The sequence below is a fragment of the Eurypyga helias genome, unplaced genomic scaffold (assembly GCF_000690775.1).
Source record: "Eurypyga helias isolate BGI_N326 unplaced genomic scaffold, ASM69077v1 scaffold8275, whole genome shotgun sequence".
In the NCBI taxonomy this organism is placed as follows: Eukaryota; Metazoa; Chordata; class Aves; order Eurypygiformes; family Eurypygidae; genus Eurypyga; species Eurypyga helias.
Window position 1 is genome coordinate 61,083 of NW_010250727.1, and position 26,846 is coordinate 87,928.

General features: G+C 44.3%; 1 protein-coding gene across 1 annotated transcript in view; it reads left to right on the plus strand.

The window, feature by feature from the left end:
* LOC104509727 (lipoma-preferred partner homolog) overlaps positions 1–26,846 on the plus strand; it is a gene marked incomplete at its 5' end in the record, with an annotated part of 116,133 nt that overhangs the window by 61,074 nt on the left and 28,213 nt on the right. Inside the window, one exon of the mRNA XM_010151764.1 lies at positions 11,150–11,319. Within this exon, the coding sequence (XP_010150066.1) occupies positions 11,150–11,319 (170 nt within the window). The remainder of the gene's footprint in view (positions 1–11,149; positions 11,320–26,846) is intronic.

Here is a 26,846-nt window from a genome sequence, read left to right on the forward strand (position 1 = left end):
CTGCCGAACACCAGCTGGAGCACGGCCAGGCTATGGAAGAGTGAATTGAGACATTCAAGCCCAGCAGCGGATGTAATTTTTGGCTGGGCTCGAGTCTGGTGAACATGCCGATGGCGCCTGTCCTGGGTTTATGAAATGGGTTGGCTGGGATGGCGGGCAGAAGTGGTTTGAAGTGCCCTTGCACGACAGGGAAGCAGTTGGAGGTGAAAGTCTTTGGAGAAGAGTGTTGTTTGCTCTTTGTTCGGCACCTAACACTACAGGGCCTTGAGCCATCGCTTGGGCTCCTCGGGGCTGCATTCGTGCTGCAAGCGGCAAACCTAACTGTAGTCCTTTGGGAATGCAGTACCAGACAACTAATCCTTTGACCTAGACGTAAAGGCTGCTATTCACATCACTCTGTTTTAGCTGGTCCCTTCTGACTGCACCCTGGATTCAGCTCTTCAGAAAGCGAGAGCTGAGGAGGGTTTGGTCTGCATTTAAGGCGGGCTGGCACTGAGCAGCAGCACGAGCATGTGGGCAGCCAGTCGCTGGTCCTCCCCACCTGGAAGAGTGGGTGGGAGAAGGTGCACAAACCGTTGCATAACGAGCACCAATCTGAAGAGGAGACCAGCTCGTCTGGCCTCCAGATCTGCTCCGTTTTGCAGCCACAGCTTACATATGGGGTTGGGTGCAGCAGCCCCTGAAACTACCCTCCACTGCTCTACCAGCAAGTCTAATCTCCTCAGTCAGTGGGCGAGCAGGCTGGGACAGCACGTTCAGAGAGACACCTGCGAGGGGACCCAGACGGGCTTGGGAGAGCTGCCCCCACGTAGCCACTGCCTGGGGCTTCAGCCACTGGCCCTCTCAGTAATTGCAAGATATTTTTTTGTGGCTTTCCAAAAGAGGATCCTGAAATCTGGTGCAGCAGTACAGGGCGAGCCCATTGGGCCAGTGGATCACCCAGGAAATTCCTCCCTGACCATCGCTCTTAATGGGAGTGGGAGGAGTGGGAGTGATTTCTGCCTCCTGTCCTGCCTTTCTTTCGCTGCAGGAGATTCAGACAAGCATGGTTGCTCACCTTGTGTGCTGTCATATATTTGGTACTTCCACTGTCCTGAGTTTGTCATCCAACATGGCTTGGCAAGTGCAAAGGGACCTGGCTCATTGGTTGTTGCTATTGGGATCACCAGAACTGCCTAATTTTGTCTGATCCACAGCTCTGCCAGCACTAAGGTCGGGAAAGACCTTAGTTTTATGCCTCCTGGGAAAGACCTTCCCTCGCTAAGGTCTTTCTCAGAAGGTGTAGACCTCCACAGTATCAGCTTTGGGATGAATTGCCCAGAGAGAGGTTTCCTGCCTGCCCCACCAGGACTTAGCCAATACCCTTACCTTCACTGGGGTTTTAGTGAAGAGCTGCTGAGGTTGTTCCCTGGGTGCCGTGTAATGGTAAAGTCTCACTGAAAAATAAGGTTGTGATGTTAGTGATGTGTTCGTAAGAGAAGAGTCATCTTTTGTTTTAAAAAATTTCATTTTCCTATGAAAGTCAAATAGAAAAAAAGCTTTCTCAAATTTGAAAGCACGGGAAAGCCCTACTTTCTCACAACCTTTACAAATTTTGTCCCATTTTTATTTTGGAAAAAAAGGAGGGGTTTACGTCTCTTGCTTTTTTAACTCCCTGTATGGGATCAGTTTCTCCCAAAGGAGAGAAGCGATGGCACAAGAACATGGGGGACATTTGTAAAAGCAGGAAATTTTAATTTATTTTTTTTACCAAATGGCATTCCTTATTTAGTTAGGCATTTGTTGGCTGGGGTTTTTGGTGCAAATCAGTGCTTTGAAAATCTTGCTCCCAAACACAAATGTCTTTTTAACTGGGGGAGGTGGTGGGGGAAAGTTACTTTTTTCCATCCAACTCTTTGCTTGCAACCTCAAACTACTTTTCTTTATCATATCCATGCCTAGCCTTAAGGCCAGGGGGGGAGCAGTAGTGAAGAGAAGCAGGTACCAAGGAGTGCCTAGGAAGCAGCATGCGACATGGCACCCTGTTTGTGGTGTGGGAGATCCGTGGGGAGGCAGGGGCTGGAGGAGGAATTGCTGTTGCTTCCAGAGACAACATCCTGTGCCCCGGCTGAGAGCGCCTGGCAAAGCTACGCAGACAACTCACTCCACTCATCTGTTTTCCGAGCTGGAGCTCTTCGGTGTATTTACAACTGTAGTCTCTGTCATCTGGCAACTTTCATGAGCATTAAAGGGAACATTTCTAAAGGATATACAGTACATTTTACTCTCTCCCTTGCATTTCGTTGCTCGATCAGCAACGGGAGGAATGTTTCCTCTCTCACACTCTTTTTTTCACCCCCTTTCTTCTGACTCCAGATGTTACTGAGGCTCTGCTTCAAGCCCTTTGCACATGGTAAAACATATGCCAAAAAGTTGACACAATGTAATAAAAAAAAAAAAAAGAAAATAAAAACCCAACAACAACGACCAAGAAAAAAAAATCAGACCATGCTGCAAAAAAAGTACCTAGGACCTTAAATAGTGTAGAGCATCACTGACCCCCACTGGGCTGGGGCACTCACTGCACGTCACCCACGCTGGGGGACTGGTACCTCATCCGTGTGCTGGGCAACACGGTCACATCAACATTCACCTGCACTGCAAGGTGCTTTGCCTGGGGAGGGAGGGGACAGCTCTGCCTTAGGATTCATGTGGATCCACTTCAGAAGCTTCCCATACAGCTAGGATAGATCAAACCAAGCCCATATGTGTTCTTGATGTTTGCGAGTGGAGTAAAAAGGCATTGGCTTAGATTACTGAGAGGGACATGGTGGTTGGATAGAAAGGCAGGCATGCTAGTGGTAAGGCTAAGTACTCCCTGAAATCTTTTTCCCAAGTTGTTGGTGAAATTTCCATTGCTAGAGATTCTTAAGAACAGGTTAAACAAGTATCTGCCAAGAATATTGTAGACAGAGTTGATCCTTCCTTCGAGGCAGTAAGATAGTTTCCATGACCTCTCAAGATCCTGTTCAACCTGAATTTTTATAGCTTTGTGGGAAAATCAGGAGTGCTTCTCTCTGAACCTTTATGTTGTGGCAGCATTGTGTTTGCAGTAATGTACAAAGGTACCTCTACCATATTGGTAAGCCCTCGTCATAATCTGCTTTATATCAGAAACAAGCTAAGTTGTGTCATGTGCCAGGGAGTGGAGGAGATGTTGATGTAGATGTGTGACAGGGGCCATCATCACCACATGGATGTTGAGGGAAACGCAGCCCTTTCTTCCCCTCTTTAAACAGAGGACAGCAGCAGAGGCACCAAGCCTCCTGCTCAGCTGCTGCGTGGCTCAGCCAGGCTGCCGGGGAGCGATGGCGTGGCCCGCACACGGAACACGTTCCTCCTGCCGGGAAGGGGATTCCAGCAGGACTGGTGCTGGAAGCTCCCTCTGAAATGGAGGAGTCTTCGTGCTGCAAGCCTGTCTCACCATCAGGTTTTTTCAGAGGTGGTCTTGTGGTTAAAGAGACTAGAGTTGGATTGAGAAGATGTGATTTCCTGGCTCCATCACAAATTCTTTGTGTGACCCTCTGAAAGTCATTGAACCTGTGTGGGTCTCAGGTTCCCCATCTGTATGTTGGGTGTCCTAACAGCCCTCCACCTTCCTGGTGTGTTGGATTGATTGACCGTGAGGGGTAGGGACTGGCTGGGTGGTAACTTTGTGATGATCAGCATGCTGAAGCATTCAAAAAGGTACAGTAAAGTGTCAGCTGCGTGAGCCTGCAGTTGCAGTGCATTTGGTGTGTGGAGTGGAATGGGACCTCCGGGGCATACTGAGAATGTGTCAGGTTTGCAGCCAAGCAAAGTGAGAATATGAAGTTGTATTGTGGTTGGAGGAAAGGGATGCAAACAACAGGAGAGTGTAGCTACTGCTGGACAAGCACAGTACAAATGACAAGGAGGTCACTGCAGGGACCTGTACATCTGGAGTACAAGTGCAACGCAGTTAAAGCAGAATAACCAGGACAGAGTAATTAAATCACAGCCTTGAATTTAATTTATGAAGTGTTACAGGCACACGTTGCAGCATGAAGCTCTGTTTGCTGTGAAAGATTGTGTTTTCTGACGTCTGCTGAAGAAGAGGGAATTAAGATTGATCTGTCTCGTGTTCAAAGGCTGTGTAAGACAACTGATGCATACAGCCTGCTGCTGTCAAATGGCGAAACTTCAAGCTTGGATCCTGGCACAATAAACCATTGCCAAGGGCTTCCCACTCAGTGAGAAGTCTGAGTTCAAAAGCAAAAAAAAAAGGGTAGATAAGGAAGGCAAGGATAAGATGGGAAAAATACAGTAGTTTCCTACATAATGCACAAACTACCTTTGGGTTTCCCTTCATACTATTATCGCAGTGTCCTGAGTGCCAAAGTGTTAGAAGAACTCCCGAGACAAATATGATCAACACATCTGTCCCTAACGTATTCACAGTCGGACACATACCTCTCATACTGCACAGGAAGGGAATAAAAGCCTCTCTTGTGGCTCAGAGATTCCTATTTCATTCCCTTTGGACAAATCAAGGAACCCAGGACCTGTTGGGTCCTTATGAGTTGCAGGATCTCTACCACTGACATATAACTCAGTTGAGGTGAACCGGCAGCTAAGGTCTGCTGGTACACTGCTATCCTAATGGACTGACTTCTGTTCCTGTATCCCTTTAAAATGGAATAATTGTGCCTGTGTGACATAGGTGCCCTGAGGAATCCCACGTGCTTGGGAAATGCTTGAAAACCCTTGGATGAAAGTCACTAGGAAAGAGGAGGGAGAGAGGGGAAAATCTTGTTACATTGTTGACTTATGGTCAACGTTGTCCTCGAAATGCTGTTTTGTCATCAATATTTCTTCATTAGGAATAATGATTTTTCCACATTTACTGCCAGCTGATTCAAAGCCGTCCAAAAGCAGAATGTGTCATGAATATCTAAAATGCATTCGCTGGCGAACTCTAAACAGAGATGATTAGAAAAATAACACAGCGGAAATACTGGGTGTCTTGAGGCTGCCAAGGGAACTTTTAGCGAGATATTTTGTTCAATGTATTTACATATTTTAAAAAGTTCTTAGTGCACTTTTGTAAAGGCAGTATGCTGCATTTCTTCAGTTCTTTCTTGCGTAGTGTATCAGGGCTGCAGTGAGAACTGGGGAATACACTCAGCTGATCAAGGGAAATTGTGTAATTGATAGGCACTGAGGATATGACCTTGTGGTATATTCCCACAGCACTGTTCGGGGGGGAACAGTATTTTCTGTCATGCAGAAGTTTTTGAGATATCAACGGTTTTTTTCCCCATATTTCAGCAAACGCAGAACCTTTCAACTTTGATGCTTTTATCAGAAAATTATCCCCTATCTGCTCTCTGCATTGAATGCATGCTCTGAATTCTTGAATTTAAGCCTTTTGTAGGAAGAAGGTTTGCACATTTTCTCTCTGCTTTCTTTGCTCTTAGTATCCCTGGTTATTGCCTGAATTGTGTGTGTTAGGCACTGTACCCCGCCTAGCAAGAGACGGTCAGTGCCCGCGACAGCTTAGTGTCCAAGGAGGTATGACAGACAAATAATGCTGTCGCCTAGAAGAGGCTAATGCAGTCCTTAGATGTACGAATGGGAGAATCTCGAGCTGGCTGGATGGAGTTACGTTACCTCTGCATTTGGCTCCAGTGTGATAGCTATCGGAATATTATGCCATAAACATTAGTATGGCATGTACCTAGTCCATCATCTATCTTCAGTGGTGGATGTTTGTCTGATTGGCTCACATTCTTAATCTGACATTTAAAAGTGACTCATGTCCCAGATAAGGTTGGACACTGTGTATCTAATTCCTCATCTCCAGATCACGCCCAGACTCTGGCCAAATTTTAAGTATCATGCTGAGTAACAGCTCAGACTATGGCCTTTCCTATTCATCTTCACAGATAAAACCCGCATCCAAGCTCCAGTAACCTTGAATATCTGCAACATCCTTTTCTAAAAATGCATTTCTCCCTGTTCATGTTCAGCTGGAATGCAATTGCAGAAATCACTCTCTAGTCTGTAACTTAGGTCAGATCATTCCCGCCTCTTAATCTCTCCTCTGATTTCATTTCTGCATCATATCAAACAGAAGCTTCTTGTCTTTACTTGCATGGCCTGTAATGACCTATTCCCACCTTTTTTTCCTCTGGTATTCTCCTGTGACATATTAACTCATCTTTCCCTGCAGGTATCTATGTTCAATCTTCAAGCACTTACATTCCCTTTTGTGCTGTCTTTGTCCTGTCCTTAGAAGCATCCCATTAAACTTCCCTCCGGATCCTCTTTCAAATTCTTCCTTAACCTTTTCCTTCGCTGGGCTGTCTACAGACTCCTTGTCAATAGTAAAACATTCAGAGTGCTGAGACCACAATTTTCCTTGCTGACTGGTTTGGTCTGATTGCTTCTTTTCATTTTCTATCTATACCCAGTTGTTATTGCCTGTATTAGACTGTAAGCTTCTGCATTTGGGCTCTTCTTTGTCCTCTGAGTTTGTCCAATACCCAGCACAATGGAACTGGTCCATAGTCTGAGCAGCCAGGATCTGTGGAGGTATAAACAAAAAACCATGTAATAATAGTAATAAATAACAAGAAGTTAGAATGTGGCATCATGTGCAATATGAGCTCCTCTCCTCCCTTCCCCCTCTTCCTTCAGATTTGCAACATTTCACATTTTTTATACAACAGAAGACAGTAAACAAGGAGGTTTTGGAGCAGAGCATAGGAGCTGATGTTTCCTTTCAGCTGCTGAAGTGTTTCCCTGTGATGCACTCAGTAGTGATGGCATTTCCAGCTGTTTCAGCAGGGAAGCCTCTGTGGGCACCTCTGTTTGTCCCCTCAAGGTAAGACCAACTTGTGGCAGCCAGGCTAGGCTGAAGGAAGGTCGTGGTCAAGGTTATGAACCTCTTTCATGCAAAAATAGAGGGCTGCAGTCTCCCAGGCTTGCTGCCAACATTTCACCTTCTAGTTTTGCTGAAATTATCTTGAAAAAGGACCTAAAAAGGGCTGAAGGAGCAAAAGAAGAATGTTGAAATGACATAGTTTCATCTTCGAGCAGTTTAGTACTAATTTTGTCCTTTGTCTTTAAGCTGCCTTTTAAGTGCTGTTTGTCTCTGTGGGAAGCAAATGGGTCACGTTGTTCTGTGTTTCTACTGTAATACACTGCCTGCTATTTTCCTCTTAGATTATTTGTGTAATCTTTTTTGTGCAATCTGTTTGTTCTTGAGTCTTGCAAGCTTTGCCTTTGCTACTTCTTTCCCAATAAGCCGTGCAACTTGTTCTGTATTCACTCATGGGTATTCTGCACACAACGGACTGGATTATTTCAACCAGTGTGAAAATATTAAAATGGGGAACATGTGTGGGCACTTAATTGTGGTGACTCTGACCACAAATACCTTCGCCATTGGTAATTGGCACACAGGAAAAGCAGACCTTTGTTTTGTTTTTATCAGACATAATGATAGATACATTGTTTTTAGTGGCGTTTTTCTGGTTTTCTAAGGAAATGAAGCTTGAGCAATCACGCCGCCTGTGTGCATGTGTCTCTCTGTTTGTCAGTTCCTCCCTCACCAATAACAGTTGGAACTAATAGCCATTTTCAACCAGATCTGAGCGAGGCGCAGGAATCAGGGGAAGCGACCTGGTTTTACACAAGTCTTGTGAGTTCAGAGATTGCACCGAAGGCTGCAGAGGGTGCAGCCTCTAACGGCCACATCACTCCAAACAGATCAGTCGCGTACTTGCCCACATGCCCTTACGTGGTTCCAGCCACTTAACTGTAAGCTCCCAAATTTGAATATTTTGGCTTACTTGCCTTCAGGCAAGTGAGTCAGTTGGGGATGGTGCTAGGCACAGAGCTTCTGTTTTGATTCTCACTAGAGTGAGTGCCCATGTCTCATGAAAAACATGGTTTGCTCCAGGCCACTGTGTTACAATTTGCATATAACCTTATGGAAAAGGAAGCTTTCTTTAAGCCTTCTGTGCAAGAGTTTACAGGAGCATTTCTCTCTGTGTACCTAATAGCAGTAGCTGGACTTCTCATACATGGAGGTGGGTTAAGTCTTTCGCTGCCAGAATGGGAATCTTCTGTGGAAAAACCCAGAAAGAGGAAGGAAAGCCTAAGGAAATACCAACTTCAAGGGGAGAAGTTGGCCAAGATTTCTGTTGTGCTGCTCTTTGGTTTGTACCTGGCCACCAGCAGTGTAGTTGGGGAATAAAAAACAGGAATGCAGCCCCAGGGCACTTTAGGGAGGCAGAGAAGATGTCTTTGTGCCCTTTGCTCAAAGACAGGGCAGAGGTACAAAGGCACCAAATGATTTGCCTGAGATTACAAGAGTATATATTTGAGTTAGGAAACAGACTTGGGTCTCCTGACACAAGAAGTACAGCCAGAAGTATGGTCTACACATAGACAACTTCTCCAGCAAATGGAGAGATGCCTTGGACAAAGAGGAAGATAAATGTTGAAGTATACAAGAGCTGGCTAAATTATGAATGTGAGAAGAGGAGGAAGGGAAGAAAAGATTCCTACATGTTCTGCTCAGATGTTAACAAAGAAAGCTGAGAAGTGTTTGCATAGACACTACATTAGTCTGTGTCCAAATGCCTCGTAAAAATAATACCGGATGATCACAGAATGGCACACGAGGGAAAATAAATTCTTCAGCGGAATATTCCCTCTGGAAAAACACTGTGTAAAGTAATACACTAATGGCTTTCAATTTCATGTTTTATATAGAGAGATATTAACTGCTCCCCAGACGTCTCTTCATATTACAGCCCAGCTACATGAGCAGTTTGGAGAAGGCCCTGGAGCATGCTCGGTCTTGTCCACACACAGGACCGAGCCGTGCTCTCCTCTTGTACGCGCAACTCCTATGCTGTACGGAGCAGGTTTCTCCTGCCTCCTTCCCAGAGCAGTACTGCTCCCATGATCCTCTCCAGAAGGCCTTTTTTGGGTTTTTTTCCCCTGATGCCTAGTCCTCATATTTTTTTCCATTCTTCCCCCACGCTCTGTAGCCTCACCACCATGCTGGGAACCCTGCATTCCTTCTCTGCTCGTAAAAAAGGAGTCCTCACAAGAAGCGTTACAGGGGCATGATTAAAGCACAACACTGTCACTCAGAACACTAGTAACAAACGCTAAAGGAAGTTAAGTTTAAAAACAATGCTATTAATTCCTTTTTGGGAGGTTTCCAGGCTCGTCTGGATTTATCTGGTGACTTCTCTCTCCACATTGCTCTTTGAGTCAGAAACTGTCTGTCCTGTATAATGCCAACTACGGTTATGCCGTTATAGCGCATCAGAATGATCTGGGTTCTTTTCCAAGCTTTCCTAATATATCTCAAATGTGTATATATATCACCCTGCCACATCCTGAGAGATCCAGAAGTAGCTTAGATGCTTTGTTCGTTGGATGTAGCCTACTGGAGTCTGGGACGGGCAGGGAAGAAGTTGCGAGTGTAGGGATATTGATGGTGCACTGTGCAAGGACGGCAGCCCTGCTGTTGGGATGACGAGACATGTCCAAGTCCTTTCTGGAAGTTCTGCAGTATTTGTTTGAAAAGGCCAATAAACACAGACCGTGGTACAAGACAGCGTCACATCGTTGCTGGATTATTTAGTTATTAGGGCCATATTATTTGTATAAGCTTTTATCAGTAATTCTGTTTCGAACTGTCTGCCTTCCTGCTTGTACCTCAGCGCTCGCACCCCTTCCCCTCCTTCCCACCCTCAGCGACCACACCACTCCACCCATAGAGCCTTGAAGGAGGAGGGCAGGGTCCCAAGACTGGGGACACCTTAATTATTCTCAAACTGGGGAATACCATTTTGAGTGGGACAAAGCCCCAGACCATAGTTGCTCTGTTGCCTTCAGTGGGACTGTCCTGTGGAGGGTGACTGAGGTTGTTCTAAATACTTTCCATGGCTCAGGATATGAATTATTTTCAACACTGTTGCTGGGTAAGGACATCAGACTGCATGGGATATCTCCATTTTCTAGAACTCAAATGAACGGCAGAGGAAAACTGCGAAGATGTGCCTTCCACCCACCCTCTTCCATCATCTCTGCGTCACCATCATCACTAGGAGAATGTCTTTCCCATGATCCAAGAAACCCTCGTCTGAAATCCTGTCTTCACTTTAAATCTATCTGCCACATAATATTTTCAACAAGGATCTGAACATTGCAGCAAGCCTTTTCTGCGTGTGTGTGTGTGTGCACGCAGATTTTTGTGTGTTATGCATTTGTATTAGGGACCTTCTCCAGAAAGAGTCATAGCTCTTAGGGCTTGTCTTTATTAGAGTCCTTACTAGCAGCTTCTGATACACCTTTGTTGAAGTACAGTAAGAATAAAGTATCCACACATCAGTTTTGAGGAAGAGTTTCTGTGTTTTAAATAGGCACAATATCTTAATCCATATTAGTCTTCAAAAAGAAAAAAGAAGTCATTTTTCCATGCAAGAAATGGTATTACACTCAATCACTCAGTCTTTAGCTACTATTTTTTATTTAAAATATCAACTAGCTTAGCATCAGCACGTTAGCAAGAGCATGAAGATTGATACTGCTCTACTGGCAAGAGCAGTAGAAGTGGAATCCTTTTGCCGCTCTAATTGGCTCCATTGAGGGAATTGGTTTAAGCTGTATAAGCAAAAACTATGCTTTAAATGGTAACAGTTGTGCTGCCACCAGGCAGTTTTATGAGACACCCTACCACAAAGTCCTTCCATGTGGGGGCAAGGCTTTAGGCACAGGTTTATCCCATCTAGCTGAGGATGACCATGTAGCTGGGTTAGAGGATAGCTGAATGGATTGCATCTGGGGCTCAGACTCCTTAGGTTGATCACTGGCTAGCAGCAGCAGAACTGATACCAGTGCAGTCTTGGGAGCCAGTTTCAAGCCTCTCTCGATCTTTTCACATGGGCCAGCATCAGACTGCCTCCCAGGGATGCTGGATCTTTGCCAGCAGTGGCAGAAATTGCTCTTGTGTTGTCTGAGTTGCCATTTCCCCCTTCTCAGCTACGCAGCACAGGTGTGTAGGAGAATCTTCTCTGTGGTTGAATTTGCTCTGACTCATGTCCTTTCCCGTTGGTGACAGGCCGCTGTGCCCGCTGTGGGGAGAATGTTGTTGGGGAAGGCACCGGCTGCACGGCCATGGACCAGGTCTTCCATGTGGAGTGCTTCACCTGCATGATGTGCAACAACAAGCTGAGGGGACAGCCTTTCTACGCAGTGGAGAAGAAAGCTTATTGTGAACCCTGCTATATTGTAAGTACCTATTCTTGTTTGCACCCTATTTTAATGTACAGATATTGGAAATGTTGATTTCTTCAACTGCTGTACAGTTGTCTTACAGTTAAAACCTGACAGTCCTATGGCACTAGTTTTTCTGTGGTCTTCAGAAGAATGCTGATCCCTTCAGCTTCCTGGGTGGATTTCATTTCCAGATCTAACCTATCTCTGAAATTAAGTGGCTAAAGCAGAGGGGAAAACTGCTTTTTGTGTTTATTTCAGCTCTGTGAGGCGCAGGCTATGCAATAGTTTTTCAAAGGTAGTGTTGTTGTCGGAAGCTTTCTGTGCTGAAAAACTGGATTGGTCAGACAGGCCTTGCCCTTGGTGAAGGCTGGCTGTCTCAATCACCTCCCTGTCTTCCATGTGCCTTAGCATAGCTTCCAGGAGGATCTGTTCCCTGATCTTCCTAGGCACAGAGGTGAGGCTGACAGGTCGGTGGTTCCCAGGGTCCTCCTTTCTACCCCTTCTAAAAATGGGTGCAATGTTTCCCTTTATCCAGTCACCAGGGACTTCACCTGACTGCCATGATTTTTTAAATATCATGGAGAATGGTTTGGCAACTAAATCAGCCAATTCCCTTAGAACTCTGGACTGCATCTCATCGGATACTGTTTTAAAAGATTTCCATTTTTGTTTGCACTAAAATGATTGCACCATAAAAAAAATTAAGGTTACATTTGTTGCAAGTTTGACCACGTGCAAAGCACTGCAGACTTCAGGAAGGTGCGTTCATAATATGATTGGAACAACTTTATGTAACTGGAATTAAACATTTCATTGAATTCAGGCTGGAATTGGCTTCATCTGCTTACAGATGAATACTTTCTTTTCCTCTTCTTTTAAATCGACCACGCATTCTTCACCTCTCATCTGCTTTAGTTTGGGAAAACATCTGCATTAGCCACTGTAGTAATGGTTTAAGATTATTTAATCCCATTACTTATGCACTTCATTAGCCTGAGTGAATTGTTGGCAAGGGTTCAGTAAACTTCCTACATTGGGAGATAAAAGGATAAAAAAGGAAAAGGAGAAGGATTCTGTTCCTCATTTTCTTTCAAATTTATCTTCTATCTATTTAAGGGATAAAGGAATGATAATTGCCTGGTTGCATCTGCGTTTGTATGTTCTGTGATATGGCTTTGCAGCTCTGAGTACAGAGGAAAGAGTAAACGTTTAATAGCTTTTTCATATAACCAGAAGGGGCCTTTAAATGTTTATCCACGCAGTCCACAAAAACCTGGTTATGGACTTAACCCAAAGCACGTCTGGATCCATCTGCTGCCGCGCACGCAGGCAAAAGGATGGCGATGCTGATGGGGCTACGTATGTGGAGTTGGACAGCTGGTACCGTGAGTGGGAAATGGAAAACAGAAATCTGTCAATCTGATGCAGCAAATGGAGGGAGGGGAGACCAAACAAAAAACCAGGGACACACTGAACTCTTAAATGTGGCAGAAACAAATGTTGGGAGCCTCTATCTTGATAACCATCGAGAAAGCTCGGGACTCTGCCCTGTCAAAAGCCTGATCTACAAGGGATCTAGGCACCTGCCACAGTATTGGCTTTAGGCCTGAGGAATTTGTGTCGTAGAGCATATGTCTCATTGATTTTTCAATGAAATGAGGTCTGCATTGGCTTCAGTAGGAAGATGAGTGTCTAAGTACACTGAGGGCCTGAGCTAGGCTTGCAAGTTGTTCTTGCAAATGGATTGGGGGCCCTTAAATTGCTGATGCACAGACTGAATGCTTTTGCCTTTAGATGTGTGATGTGGTCATACTGAAGTCAATGAGAGCTAATGACCTGCTTAAAAAAAAAAAAAATCAGAGGCCACAGTTCAGCAAAATCCTTCAATTCAGGCTAGATTTTAACTTCCCCAAGTCCCATTATCAGAGAATAGTTTGGACACTTGGAGCCCTAGTTCTGTAGGAAATCAATGGGGCTGAAGAACCCAGTCTCAGATTCCTGTGGACCTGAATCCCCATGAAGGGTGGAGCCTGTGTGACTAGCCTAAGATTGCACAGCTCATCCATGGCTGTGGCCAGCTGAGAAAACAGGATTCTCATCTGGTATAAATCTGAGTAATTCAATGAAGCTTGTTTACTGGTCTACCTAATTCACACTGATTTCTATCACACGTACCCATTTCCTCAAGTCCAAACCACTTGGCCTGTTGTGCAAACCATGAGGCCAAGCTGTTTCATTTATATAAAGAAAATGAACTATAATATTTGCCTGAATAATATAAATTCATGAATTCTTTTTTTAATGATTCCCTGTGTGACTTGTGGCCATACTAGCATAAAAACTATGTGCAAAAATAAAAATACATGTTTTTCAACAGTTAGAATTGGCTAATTTTCTCAGTTTATTATGTGACCCTTCTTAGTTGTGGTGGAGTGAATCCATAATTAAGATTACTGCAAGGAGCTGTATTTAATTACTTATTAGTCAATACCAAGTCTAAATAGCCTGCAGAAGGGTTATTTTTTGTTTATTTATTTCTGGTTTTATTTATCAGTGACCCAATTAAGATTCAGACTTCCCAAAAAGTCTGAATTAACATGTAAGGAGATCAATCACCTGTTCAAAAACATGTTTTTGCTAATGGGAATTTGAGTACCAGAGTTAATTTCATTCACACACAAATCCCCCCCACCCGAGAGCCAGTCACTACCATTTCCTGTTACATCTTATGAATGCAAGGAGTTCTGTTGCCAATGTGTTTGCTGGTTTTGCTCTGCATCCAAGGATTCTTTCATTATTAATGTTATTTCTAAAAGAGTACCAGTCTTCTCCATTAAGACGCTTCTGCTGAACTAAAAGCAACTGTAAAAAACCAAGTGTAAATAGGAGACAGATGTCTCCTAGTCATTACAACAGTCAAGTAACATCTGAAATATCACGATAGGGTTTCCAGTGTAACCAGCGTATTGCTGTACACGTGATGAATGCTGTGTCTGCAGTATGTTATCAGTATACTTTTTCCCCTCCCTTACAGGGCAAATTACTGACAAAAAAACCCATTTGGTTTGCTTCCTCTAAATAGTTGAAGAGATTTTAGCACTGGCTTAGTGCAGAGAAAAGGTTAAGAGTAATATCAATGGAACTGTTGTTATAAAAGATTGAAGAGCAAGATGTTAGAGTGGTGCCAGCTGTCTGCTTTCCAAATACCGTATTATCCTAAGGACTGAGCACAAGGTTAACCAGACACACCGGTCTGGCAGGAGTGATGCTGCTGTTTTGTGAATGGGATGTTCTGTGATGTCCTGATGACTTTCTCCGGGACGTGGAAATTTTCCTCCATTCTTTATCCCCTTTCCTGGCAGTCCAGTCGTTGGCAGCTGGAGATAACACTGAGGCTGAGCACTGAGAGGTGCTGAGCACCTGTGAGTAGCGCAGAAAAGCAGCGAGGTCTTGCAGGTGCTCCTGGCCTCTTGAGGGTTTCTTCTGTCATGTCCAAGTCAATGTGACCCACTGCTGGGCCCTGAGGGAAGGACTATGGTGTGAGGGGGGTGGAGGCAAAGCAGAAATAACTAACCAAGCCAAGCAGAAATAACCAGGGCCAGATGAAAGAGTTTGGAAAAGTGGTGGGCTAGAAATGATGAGTGATTGAAGGAGGGTAAAGAAACTGTCTCATATCTGTCTGTCTAGCTAGAGTGGGGGAAGGTGAGTATGCTCTGCACTGCCCTAGGGAGACCCAGGAATTGAGGTTTCCTGTCTCTGCTCTGTGCCATGAGATACTGAGGATGTGACCTCAAGCTCTACCCCAAAGATCACTTACAAGGGTTTTGCAGGGTGAGGTTCATCTTTCCATAGTAGTAAAGCTGTGGAAGTGCTTGAAGGGGCAAGAACTGTGTGTGTGGAAGTCATGCCCTGATCACTGCTGTTCCCCAGCTTCAGGCTCAAGATTATTTGTTTGGGGAGAAAAAAAAAAATGAATTATATCTGCAAGGTTTCCTTCTTACTAGCTTGTAGCTTACTTGCCTGTCAGAGTAGTTCAGCAGCAGAAGATAGTTCAGACCAGAACACGAGAGCAATGCTGCTGTTCTAGGACATGGTATGACTAGAGCCACTGCTGCCATGGAGCACCCTGGTGAAGCTTGAATTTGCTAATTATTCTGAAGCATCAGTGTTACCTCAGTCTGTGCTCGCTGAAATCCCTGGTAAAACTGCCATGGGCTTCAGTGTGGCTGGTACTGTAAACCTCACCCCATGTGCAGGTGTGAGTGGGGCTGTTTGAAAGCTGTGCAAGAACAGCTACCTCCAGCATATACTGTTTGAAGTGTAAGGTTGATCCCTGCAGTAAAATTCCATCTATTTTTAAAAAATAATTCTGCAATTTGTAAGCAGAGATTACAGCACTAATTTAGCAACCATGTAACAATTTAAATTGGACCAGAAAAGAGAAACTATAATTTAAAGATTTTTTTTTTTATGATACAAGTTTTCTTCTTTTTAAAGTAAAAAGTCCTTTATTCTTGTTTTTGTCAAGCAACGTATTGAATTTGAGGGTAATTTATGGAAAGTGCTGCCAGCGTGGTATTGCGAGTGCTCCACAATTTGAATTTAAACTGCTCAATGGGATCATTAAGACTATTATGCCTGCTTTCCAAAGAGTTTGAATTCAGAATGACAACTGGAACAAAAATATAAAATAAACTAAAGAGAAGTCACGCACTCTTTACGTGGTGGAATTTTTCTGCCCTCGAAATATTTCATTGAGATCAATGCTCTTCTTCAATCCTCTCTGAGAAAAACGCTGGTGTTGCTAGTTTTAGTTCGGTGCTCCTGCGTGAGTCATCAGCAGCAGGGAGCTGAACCTGTGACCCATGGATCTAAAAGCATTAAGTCTCGGCTGCTGTAGCAGGGAGATGCAGCTTGGCTGCACCAGGCAGGAGAGGGCTCCTGCCCGGGATATTTCTTACCCACAGCAGAAGAGGTCTGTGGACATAGGGGACACAAAACAGGTTTGTTTACAGGCATGTTTTAATCCTATTGATTCCTAACTTTGATAATTTTGCTGGACTAGGCCTGATTGGTAACTTTTTTGGAAGAAAGTCATGGCAAAGGAAGACTGTCATTTTGGTAAACTGATCATCATTTGCAAAACTGAAAAATAAATTAATCCCTTAAGAGTGTAACAGGCCTTTCTATTAATACCACTCAGCAACAGTTGATGTGAAAAAATACAGATGGAAGCTGGGGGAGGAGCAGCAGCCATAAGCTCAGTGCTACTACTTTGGGTAGTAAATGGTCTTGTGCAATCAGGGCATAAAATAGAGGAGGATGGGATGCTATTGCATAAGCTGCACCTGGAACTGCCAGGAGTCCAAGTCTAGGAGGTACAAAAATGTGTGTGAGTGAGAGAGAGTATGTCAATGAAGCAGCTTCTGTCAAAACTGGGGCATATGCTGAACTTAGCCAACCCCCTTGAAGCCTGCATCTCTTTTTCAGTGGCCTACCAGCTGTTAAGGGTGGGTCATGCTGCTTGTTGTGCCACTAGGCAGGAGGAAAAGGTTCCTTTGCGATGGGGCAGGGGTCAGTAACCTCCTTTCTAAACTGGAATTATGAAGAAAGGGAGAAAGCATACCATGAGATGATGAGATATGCTATATAGGAACTCCTCTGTGGAGACTCGGAGGCTCAGATCAAAGAGGACAAGGCCAGTTCATCTCTCTGTCCAACAAGGACAGGACAAGAAGTCTACAGACCAAGGCTGTAAGAGGAAAAATTCCTAGCGTTTTTAGACATGAGAGCGTGAGCCCTGCTAAGAATTGCACTGGGCTCACCTTGGTGAAGGATTTTCTGGGTGAAACCACACCTTGTCTGCTGAGAGTGGCTTAGAGGATGAAATTATTCTTTTCTCAGTGCAGCAGGCTGTGCTTGGCTAACTGGTCCAAATCACTTGATGGCGTTAAAGGTGTAGTGCACCCTACTTTCAACCTACAGTTGCTGTTTGCCTCCATAGTGTTGACTGTTGCAAATGCAGCTGATTGATGTTGGAGTAGATAGTGAGAGGATTGGGCCACACCTTGGTATATGTGACTTCCCAGAAAGCTGAGTGGAGTGTTGCTTTAGAGGAAGACCAGCTGTGGATTGTGGAGGTGAAGCAACTTGATGCTACTAATGATAGCGTTGTTATAAAGGGGATGTTTCTGAAAAAGTCACCATAGTGCTGGACAGCATCTTAATAGGTACATCTGTGCTGGAAGATTGGGCGTGAAGTGCTGGTGAACTAGTTCAGCGATGTCTTGGTAGCTCAAAGTTTGCCATTACTCTCCATAGTCCATGTCTAAGAATGTGTCCTTATTAAGCAGACTCTTCAAGCCTGGGCTTGCTTGAGATTTTTTTGTGGTGGCTTGGGAGAATCCAGGTCTTTCCTCCTACATGTGTTGGCAGCCGTAACAACTTGAATTATCTTCTTGTCTCTGCCTTGCACTTTTATAATTAGAGGTGTTTTTCATGTTTGATTATATGAAGTAAACATTGATTTGACATGTGTAATCTAGAAAAACTATACCATGGGAAACTTGGTGGAAGGGGTTCTTAGTGTAATAGGATGGTACTGTGAAGGACCAGCTGCTGCCATTCAGTGGATTTCTCGCCTCACAGGGTGAATTCCACTGACCAACTGTATATTCTTAGGAAGAAAATGGGCTCTCTTTCTGCAGGACCAGTGGGATTTTATGACTCCTGGCTATATATCTGCTTTTGAATCATACTACAGTAGAGGTGACGGTGAAGTCGTTTGGCAATGACTTCAAGCTGTGTGTTGAGATTTCCCTTTAGAAAGTAGCCCAACTCTTGTCTGCCTTTGAAAGGTAGCAGAAACAGCTTATAAGGAAAGAACAAAGTCTTATGCACCAGCATCTTTGTAGTAGTGGGAAAATCTTCCTCATTTGTGGTCAAGTGTGGATGGGTGTTAGATGGCAAGCCATGTCTAATGTTTATAGCATTCATCTCTGCTCTTTTTTTTTTTTCCCAATTGTACTTCACCATCTTCTCAGCAAACTATTTACTGCTTCCACCCTTTGCTACCTGAGTAGCATCTAGACATCCCCATGTAATTATCTCCTCACTGTTGGGTGTCAGGGAATGACAGGTGATAGCCTCTGCCTCTAAAAACCTTCCTGGCAAACAGCAGCAAGTAGGGGGAAAGGGCAGTGGCATTGCCTCCGTATTGCACATAGAGAACTGACCCCAAGAACATTAAATGTAGTTTGTTTAGGGCATGGATCTCTGTTACTGGAAGCCTTCAAGGACAGGTGAGGCAAACATCTGTAAAGAATGATTGAGATCTAGTCAAGCCTTCCCTGGGTAAGGGCAGACTCAGGGGTCTTTTCTAGCCCTGCTTCCTCCAGTTCTGAGTTTGAGCGACCTGTCCAGCATCACAGACGTAGCCTGCAGTGTACAGGTCAGGCTTTCCATATCTCAGTGTTCTGCCTGGCTGCAGTTCAGCCAGCAAGGATCTTGCGAAGGAGCTACCTTTCCTGTCTTCCCCTCCTCAAACCACTTCTGTTTAGGGACTGGCTGTGAATATGAACAAGCAGCCGAAAGCTGAGTGAGGGCTCTTGGAAAACCCAGGAGGGTGGGAGGTACCATGACAGTGTTTCCTTCCATAAAGTCCTACTGCTTGCTTGTAGCCCTGTGTAGTTGTCAATTCAGACTGCTGAGGACAATTATTTTGGAAAGGCTATGATTTATTTGAAATAGGGACTGTAATTTAGGTGTGCATTTCCATCAGATCCATGTATTATTGAGTTTGGTCTGTCCTTCCTAATGCAGTGATGTCAAAGTGCTGCACAGTGTCCAGAGATGATAAAATCGGAACTCACTGAAGCAAACAGCGTTAATATTTTTAGCAATCCTTTTTTTATTATTTTGCACTGCTGATGCTATGCTAGCAGAGCTGCTGGTAAAGCATAGGCCTTGCAGCCAGGCTGTGGTATCCACCACTAACAGAGCCAAACCTGGCCTGGAAGGGGTGTGTTTGGATTCAGCAGGCATGATTTTGCCTTAGAAGCCTTGCAGAGAACAGAAAGTCTTGTCTCGCTCACTCTCTGATTCCTGATGCCCTCTTACTTCGGTCCAGACAGTGATTTGCAAGCCCAAGTGCCAGGGAGGCGAGCGGCTTTTGGAGCGTGCCACTTCAGCGTCTCCTTGGTGCAGCCACGCTCCAAGGAATTTGCTTTGGCAAAAGCTCAGTCTGAGTCGGTCCTCCCTCTAGTGTCCTGCCTCTGTTTCTTCACCCCAGGACATCAGCTTGCCTGCCTGCAATGTTTGTTTGCAGTAGAGAAAACTGTTTAGCTTGCCATCACGCGCACACACAAACCCCAGTGGGCTTGGTAGATTTCTGGTTAGAAAAAACCAAAATCATGCCAGTTTAGAGGAAGCACGACAAGCGTGAATGATGACAGCAGAAAAAGTTTATTGATTCTAAGAGTATGGTGAGTGTTTGGTGCTGGTGGAGGCTCAAAGAAAATTGCAAGTATGTTGTTTTTTCTCAGCTGGATTGATTATAAAGCCAAGTACAATTTGACAGAAGAGGTAAATCATCCACTACGGTATTTTGGGCAGAAGGAAAACCAGATTATAGCTCGACTGTGGTGCCGTAGCATCTGCTGGGGACAAGAGATCATTGTGCACTGGTAGGTAGCAGCTTTCACAGGTGCAGAGAGCGTATTGGTCAGTGTGGCCAGCAGGACCTGCAGTCCCTGTGTCTGCATCCATCCCTGTGAGGACCATCCGTAGGAGCTGAGGCAGCAGTGGTACCCTGAGCATCAGTGAGCATGTGGCTGGTGGGGCCTCTGGATGGTTTAAATGGGTGATGAGATGCGCACAGTGTTGCCCCTGCTTTTCCCTGGCTGCTGTTTCCGTACGAACAATTGACGTAGAAGTGCCAGGTGGGTTTTTCACATAATGATGCTGTAACCCTCTGAGCAGACCTACCGCCCCCCTCTGAGTGCAGTAATCAGCGCAGTAAGTGCAGGGAATCAGAAGCTGGTGGTTTGCTACATGCCCATGTTCCCAAAGGCTTTCACTGTTGTCAAAAATGGAACTTCATGGAGGAAGAATAGTGAACTGAGAACCCTTGTAACCTCTTTGGTTTCAGGTATAAACCAGGGATTTGATAGGCTTCTTCAGGGCACCATAGGAATGTGCTCCTGCAGACACTGGGGATTGGAAAAGATCTTTGTATAGTTTTGATTTTCACCATCTTGCTGAAGTTAATCTGCTAGCATGTGATAGTTCGGTGCTGCAGCTCATCATATTTACATCCTTGCTGTTTGACTCTTTAACTGACCTTCTGTTAGTTTCAGGTTCTCATGTTACCTAATGCTCTTTAGGCAGGTATCTTTTCAAAATGCTCTGAAAATATAAACAAATAATGGTTATAGTGCCCCAAACCTGGTTATTTTCCCTTTCTGGTGAAGGGAACTATAGCGAGAGGGGGGGAAACAGTGTTGAAATGTAAATTAACTTTCAGATGTTATCAGGGATTGAGATTTTTAAGTAGGAATATTCCATTAGCTCCTGACAATGTAGTTTTTGTTTAAGGATATGTTTGAACCAATACCACAGTTGGTGGAATGCCAAGATGGTGTATCTGTGTAAATGCAATCTGTGTTAAAGCCAGACAACACTTTTAAAAATTTATTTAATATTTCCTACAGCAAGCCATCTGTGACTGGTCATATTTTTAGGAAGCAAGTGAACATCATAGCAACGTTCTCCACTCTATTTGAGTAACTTTTAGACTTTTCAAATTAAATGTGCTGCCAAATATTTATGTTCTGTTGTGAAAAGAAAAATATTTGTTTGACATCCTAGTCTCCCTGGCAATTTGCAGTCGGTTGCTCTTCTTAGGAGCTGTGCTTTTCTCGTGAGTAGTGTACTGCAAAAGGAGGATATGGGCACCCCTAAAGCTGCCTTCTGGGCTCACCCCTCAGCAGTGAGTAGGGGCAGCTATAGCACACGATTGGGCTTTGCAGGGAGCGAGAGAGGCTGAGCCCTTGTCCTTGCATGGAGGATGTGGTGTGGGCCAGGCTGTGTCCGCTGCTGGTGTGGGTGGGTCGGAGGGTGGTGGGCACACGTGACCACCGCAGCACTCATGCCAGTATGCAAAAGGCTCAAGTGTTCCTGGAAAAGTCAAGCCACATTGCAAGATGTCTTCCAATGCATCTGCCACAGACACTGCAGCCATCACCAAGGCAACCAAGTTACCAGAATTTAGCGGCAGCAAGGCAGAAGGAAAAATTAGTGATGGCCTAAATCATGGCTAGCAAATGCTACTGAGCCTAAACTGCCCTAGCGAGGCTGAGCTCTGCTCTAAGTAATGTATGTCCAGCTTTTAGTAATGATTTTCACAAGTTTTGTATTGTATTCCACAGATTTAGGGCTTGCTTAAACTGAATCGCTCTAAGGTAGTGGAATGCATTTGCTCAATGGCTCAGAAATTGGTGTGATCGTCTTATTACACAAAGGTACCTATAAACGATTAAAATACCTGAAACGGTCCTGAAATAGTTAATTCCATTTTGTAAATGCTGAAACGTCCTGGAGAGTCCCTGGTGGCGTAGCACCAATTTTTGCTCAACAGTGATTTCAAATGGTCCATCTAACTTGCCACCTTGGGACTACTGCAACCAGCAGAAGTCCAGGTGAATCACCAGCACAACCTGTCTGCATGCGCCTGTCACCTATAGTATCGATGCCATATGCAGAATGTACGTGTTCTTACTTAGAAGCTGGAAAGAGACCCTTGCAGCATAGAAAAGGAAGAGAAAGCAGTCCTGATTCGCTCTATTACCTCCGACAGGTTTACTTTCGCTGTGGCATGGCAATAAGATTAAAGTTTTATAGCAATATCACCTCCATCCAGACAAAAAAAAAAAAATAAAGCCTATAAAACCTCTCCTCTCTGCTACTTAGATTTCAAACCCTTTTATAGAGCTTCTGCATCTGTTAATAAAATCCTTAATTCATTTTGAACATTTTATTGTCACTTTGGATAAAAGTTTAATCACACAGAATTATTGCCCTTCTAATATTCCTTTAACCTTTGCATTTTAGACTTGGACCATATCAGTTAAATTTTAAAATCACTTTTTTATAGACTTGAATGCCCCCATCTCTGTTTTAGAGGGTACTTTTGCAGAGAAATGCTGTAGTCTGTCTTGAGGTCACGTGCAAACTTAACAGGCTCTAATGTGAGCGCTGCTCGCTTTCCGCTGAAGTGTCTTGCGTGCCCTATTAATTACTTTAATGGTGACGTGCTGGTTTAAGGGAGTTCTTTATTAATACCACTAAATCTTTTTTTATTGTTGTTTAAACACTTTTTCTTTCCTTTATGTAGATGTATTTAATCCTCTCCGTCTTTAAAATAAATGAGTGCATAACTCCACGTGAGGCGTTTGACACTTCCGTTTTGCATTCTGGGGAGGGGGTGGGGGGCATGTTGCTCCCTTGCCTGCAGTGTCCACATCCCAGCGGAGAAGTGCACATCCGTACTTGTGTCTGTAGTCATGCGTTAGATTGTTGGGGGGGAAGGAATTTTTAAAGTCCATTATCTGTCTTTCCAGAAATAATATGCAGTAGATTTGCTTGTATGCTTCCAAGATGTTGCGATTTTAGGGATCAGTTTGGTGTTTTGGTTTTGGTGGTTTTTTTTGTTGTTTTGTTTGTTTTTTTTAAGAAAGTGCAGCGTTCCCATTTCATGACAGGACTTTATGTCTGACCCCTTTCCTAGCAAGGACAACACATCGATTTGCTCTCCTCGGTCTGAACTCTTTAAGCAGTGGTATTCCAGTCGTTCAGTTTAAAGATGTATAGTGTTCACTACGCCAGTTTACTTATAGAGTAACTCTTTTACTGAACTGGTTAGCAGGTAAAGCGTTGACATCCATGCCTGCAGCTGGGTTGAAGTCTGTCATTCCTCTTCTTTTAACTGTGATGTCTTTTACAAAATATGTATTTTGATCCATATTAGTTGCAGATTTTGTCAGTCGGGGAAGGGGAAACAAGGTATGAGAAAGAAATTACTTTGAGGCCTGGGGAAACATTTTCAAAAGCGTATAAATGATGGAAGAACTTGCTGCTTTTTGGTCTGCTAACCCACTCTGACAATGAGGCTTAAACTTACTACTAAACCATCTTAGTCTTTAGTCACTTTTAAAAGTCCTGCCTCCAAAACATTGCCTCTCCAGTACCCATTGATGGTGGTTTCACCATGAGGTTCTCCCACACTTGAGGTCTATAACTAACCTTCACTCGCCTTAGAGAAAATCGTCATAAGTTATTGAAAAACTAACTTTGAGGAGGTTTCACCAACAGCAACTAGTCTTTTCTTCGGTAAGAGGACAGTGATTTTGGGCTGGGGGTTGTCATTTGTACAGGCAACACATGAAAACTTGTGTTAATCTGCGGGGTCTGTCTCTTGACCTTGCCTCTCCCAGATGACTCCTAAAACTCCTAAAGCTTCTGTGCCCAACTGGGTAGTAAAGTTCCTGTGCACCCTTCCACGGTCAGTGTATACCTGTACATAGACACAGACTTGCATGAGAAGAATCTGGAAGCTCGAATTTAGTCTGAGGTGACTTGACATTTTCCTGGGAAAGGTATTCCTTCCTTTCATGGACTTTCCCTCACCTGCAGTTAGCAGTAGCACACTTGGCTGTTGAGTGGGCCAAGTATTTTGCTCATAATTGCTATTCTAATTTTGGGAGCAGGCAGTATACTCATTTACTTACATAGTACTAAATGGTACCCTTTGCATTTTCAGTTTTTGCTACACAGCACCCTTCGTGTTTTAGAATAAGTAGCTAATTAAATGGCAAAGCTGAGTGCTGTTTGGTGGGCCAAGGCTGTAGAGTCACTCTAGATTAGATAAGGGACCTGATCCTGTAAATGCAACTAGTCTAACTTATAGGCCTGCTCCCACTAATCCTGATTTGAATGTTTTCTTTGATATTACTGGGAGTTGAATCAGACCTCTGGAACCCAAGACAATGTGATTAATGAAAGTGTAAGAGGCATAGACCCCATCTCATAAAGTGACCCTCTTGATTATGCGGGAAGTCTAGACTGCTTGCACTAACAGTTTTCACTTTCTAATTTTTAAAGTTGAAGATAGGTAAGGAGGATTCATATGAATTTTAGTGGAAAGTCCCTAAAATTAACTGAAAAGCTAAAAAGATTCTTTTTTCTCCCCTTTAGCTTGTGTTTACTTCCCTTTTCCCTTGTGAATACCTTGTTTATTTTTTAAATAAATAATCATATTTTAAAGCAGTGTAAATAAATTGCAAAGTGTGCTCCAGTGGGGTGGATAAATACATTCCATCTGCTGGGGAGTGATTATTAAATAATTCACCAGTGGCAAACCCAGGAGTGGTTATCCATTTTCGCCTCATTCATGGGTAATTTTTTCTACATCCCGTAGGAGCTCATTATGTTTTCTTTGTACATAATGTTTAATAATTTTTAAAATCTGGCACTGGCCCCTCCATCTACAGATTCTTCAATTTTTCCAAAATATTTGTGTATGTGTATGCATGTATGTGTTGGAAGAGCAAGATGTTTGTTTCCTTTCTTCTCTTCTTTTTTTTTTTGTGTTGAGAGAAAGTGAGCATTGATGTGTGAAGTGAGACAGGGAGCTGGGAAGCAAATTTCCTTGTGTGCAAGGGAATTTGCTCCTGCACAGGTGGTGGATGGGTCGCATCCCTGCTCTCACCCTTGTATCAGTGTGACTTCAGGGCTGTGGCAGCAGTCAAGGTTTAACTCCCACTTCAATGTTTATAAACAAAGGAATAAGAAGCACGGAGAGGGAGTAGGACATGCGTTTGCAGGGCTGTTATTTTACTCAATGTTAGGAAGAGTTTGATTATCTTCTAAGGGACCAAGAGGGAGCCCAATGAACCTGGCTTTTGGATAAGCAGCCATTGCCTGATAAAAGCCAAAAAATTTCATCTCCCACCGGCGGAAAACTGAGATATGTGCATTGGCAGGCTTTGAGTCCAACCTTACGGGAAGAGCTCAGCTCCTCCTGGTAGCTAGCAGACCCAAAGCACTCCTGTGTGGGCTTTGAGCAGGCGAGGAGGGTGGCTGGGAGGAGGACTGGATGCGGCTGGCATGTAGCAGGAGCCTGTACAGTCAGCAGCTAGCACCTCCGGTGCTGGATCCCATTTCAGCAAGGTTCACGTTCCCGTAACTGCGTCTGCATCGCTGGCCGGGCAGGAGGTGAGGGACCACCATCCTGACCTGCAGCCACCCTGTACCAGTGCCCACGGTCCTGTGGTCAGAGCTGGGCTCTGCCCCAGGCTGGAGGCAGATGTTTGCAGTTTAGAGGACAATCACTATCTTGGTACTAAAATGTGTAATTAGCCACATTCCAAATTCTTTCCTCAGCTGATGAAGACGGGAAGGTAAAAGTGTCTTTTAATGCTTTTGATGTTTGTCTAGAGAGTTGTGTGAATTTGGCTGCCCTCCTGGGGGTAACGGCACTTCTGTACCCAAGCAGGTAATGCTGTCTGCTGTTCTCTCGCACACGTCCAAAGGTCCGTGCTCACAGCCAGAGAGGAGCAAACCCTCTCAGAGAGAGGCAGAGAGCTGTTCTCTTTCTCTCTCCCTTTTTCCTGTAGGCATGTGCAGACTCCAGGTTTCAGAGGCAGCTGTGCTCTATACAAAGCAGCAGCAAATAGCTTTTTCTGGGACAAAGAGCAGACCCCAGCAACTCTGTTTTGGCTATGATTTCCAAATGATTCTTGACCTGGAAACTCCTCCTCTTGTTACTTTGCTAATCCCCTCTCTTAACTGAGGAACAGTTGTTTTGGTCTGTTTCTGGTTTTTTGGGTTGTTTTTTTTCGGGGGAAGTATTTTGGGTGTGAAATAGCAGAACCTTGAACATTTTCTTGTTTATAAAGAAAGGCTCTTCTTTCCTTCCCAAGACACTTCTCAAGCTCTGCATATTCTGCAGAGCTCCATCATAGTCAAAACTGTGGTCAGAATAGCATTTCCCATGACTGGTTTCTGTGCAAAACATGAGCTTTGCTGCTCTCGGTCTAGGATTGAAGTGCTGCAACTACTGAGGCTGGTGCTGACTCTGGGCTCCCTTCCTCATCTCATTTCCCGCTCCAAATGGTTGGTAATTTTCACTCCTGGCAATGATGCTTCAGGATGGAAGAGCACAGGGAAGCTAATATCAAGGTGAAAGAGATGTGGTGGGTGATCAGATTCAATGTGAAGGCCTAGAGCAAATGAACAGTGTGTTCTGCACTGTGTGCACTACAGATGTACAAAAGAGGAGGTTACACCTTGCAGAGCAAGGGCTGGGAGGATAAGCTGAGGTGTGCTGGCCCCCACGCCGGCTGCAGGAAGGGTGGTGTGAACTCAGAGTTTGTTGGGCTGCTCTAACTCAAACCTAAAGAAACGGGGGAAGAAAAACGGCTGAGGACTGGAAGGGTGTTTGAAGGATACAGCTGGAGCTGGGGAGTACAAAATTACTGCCA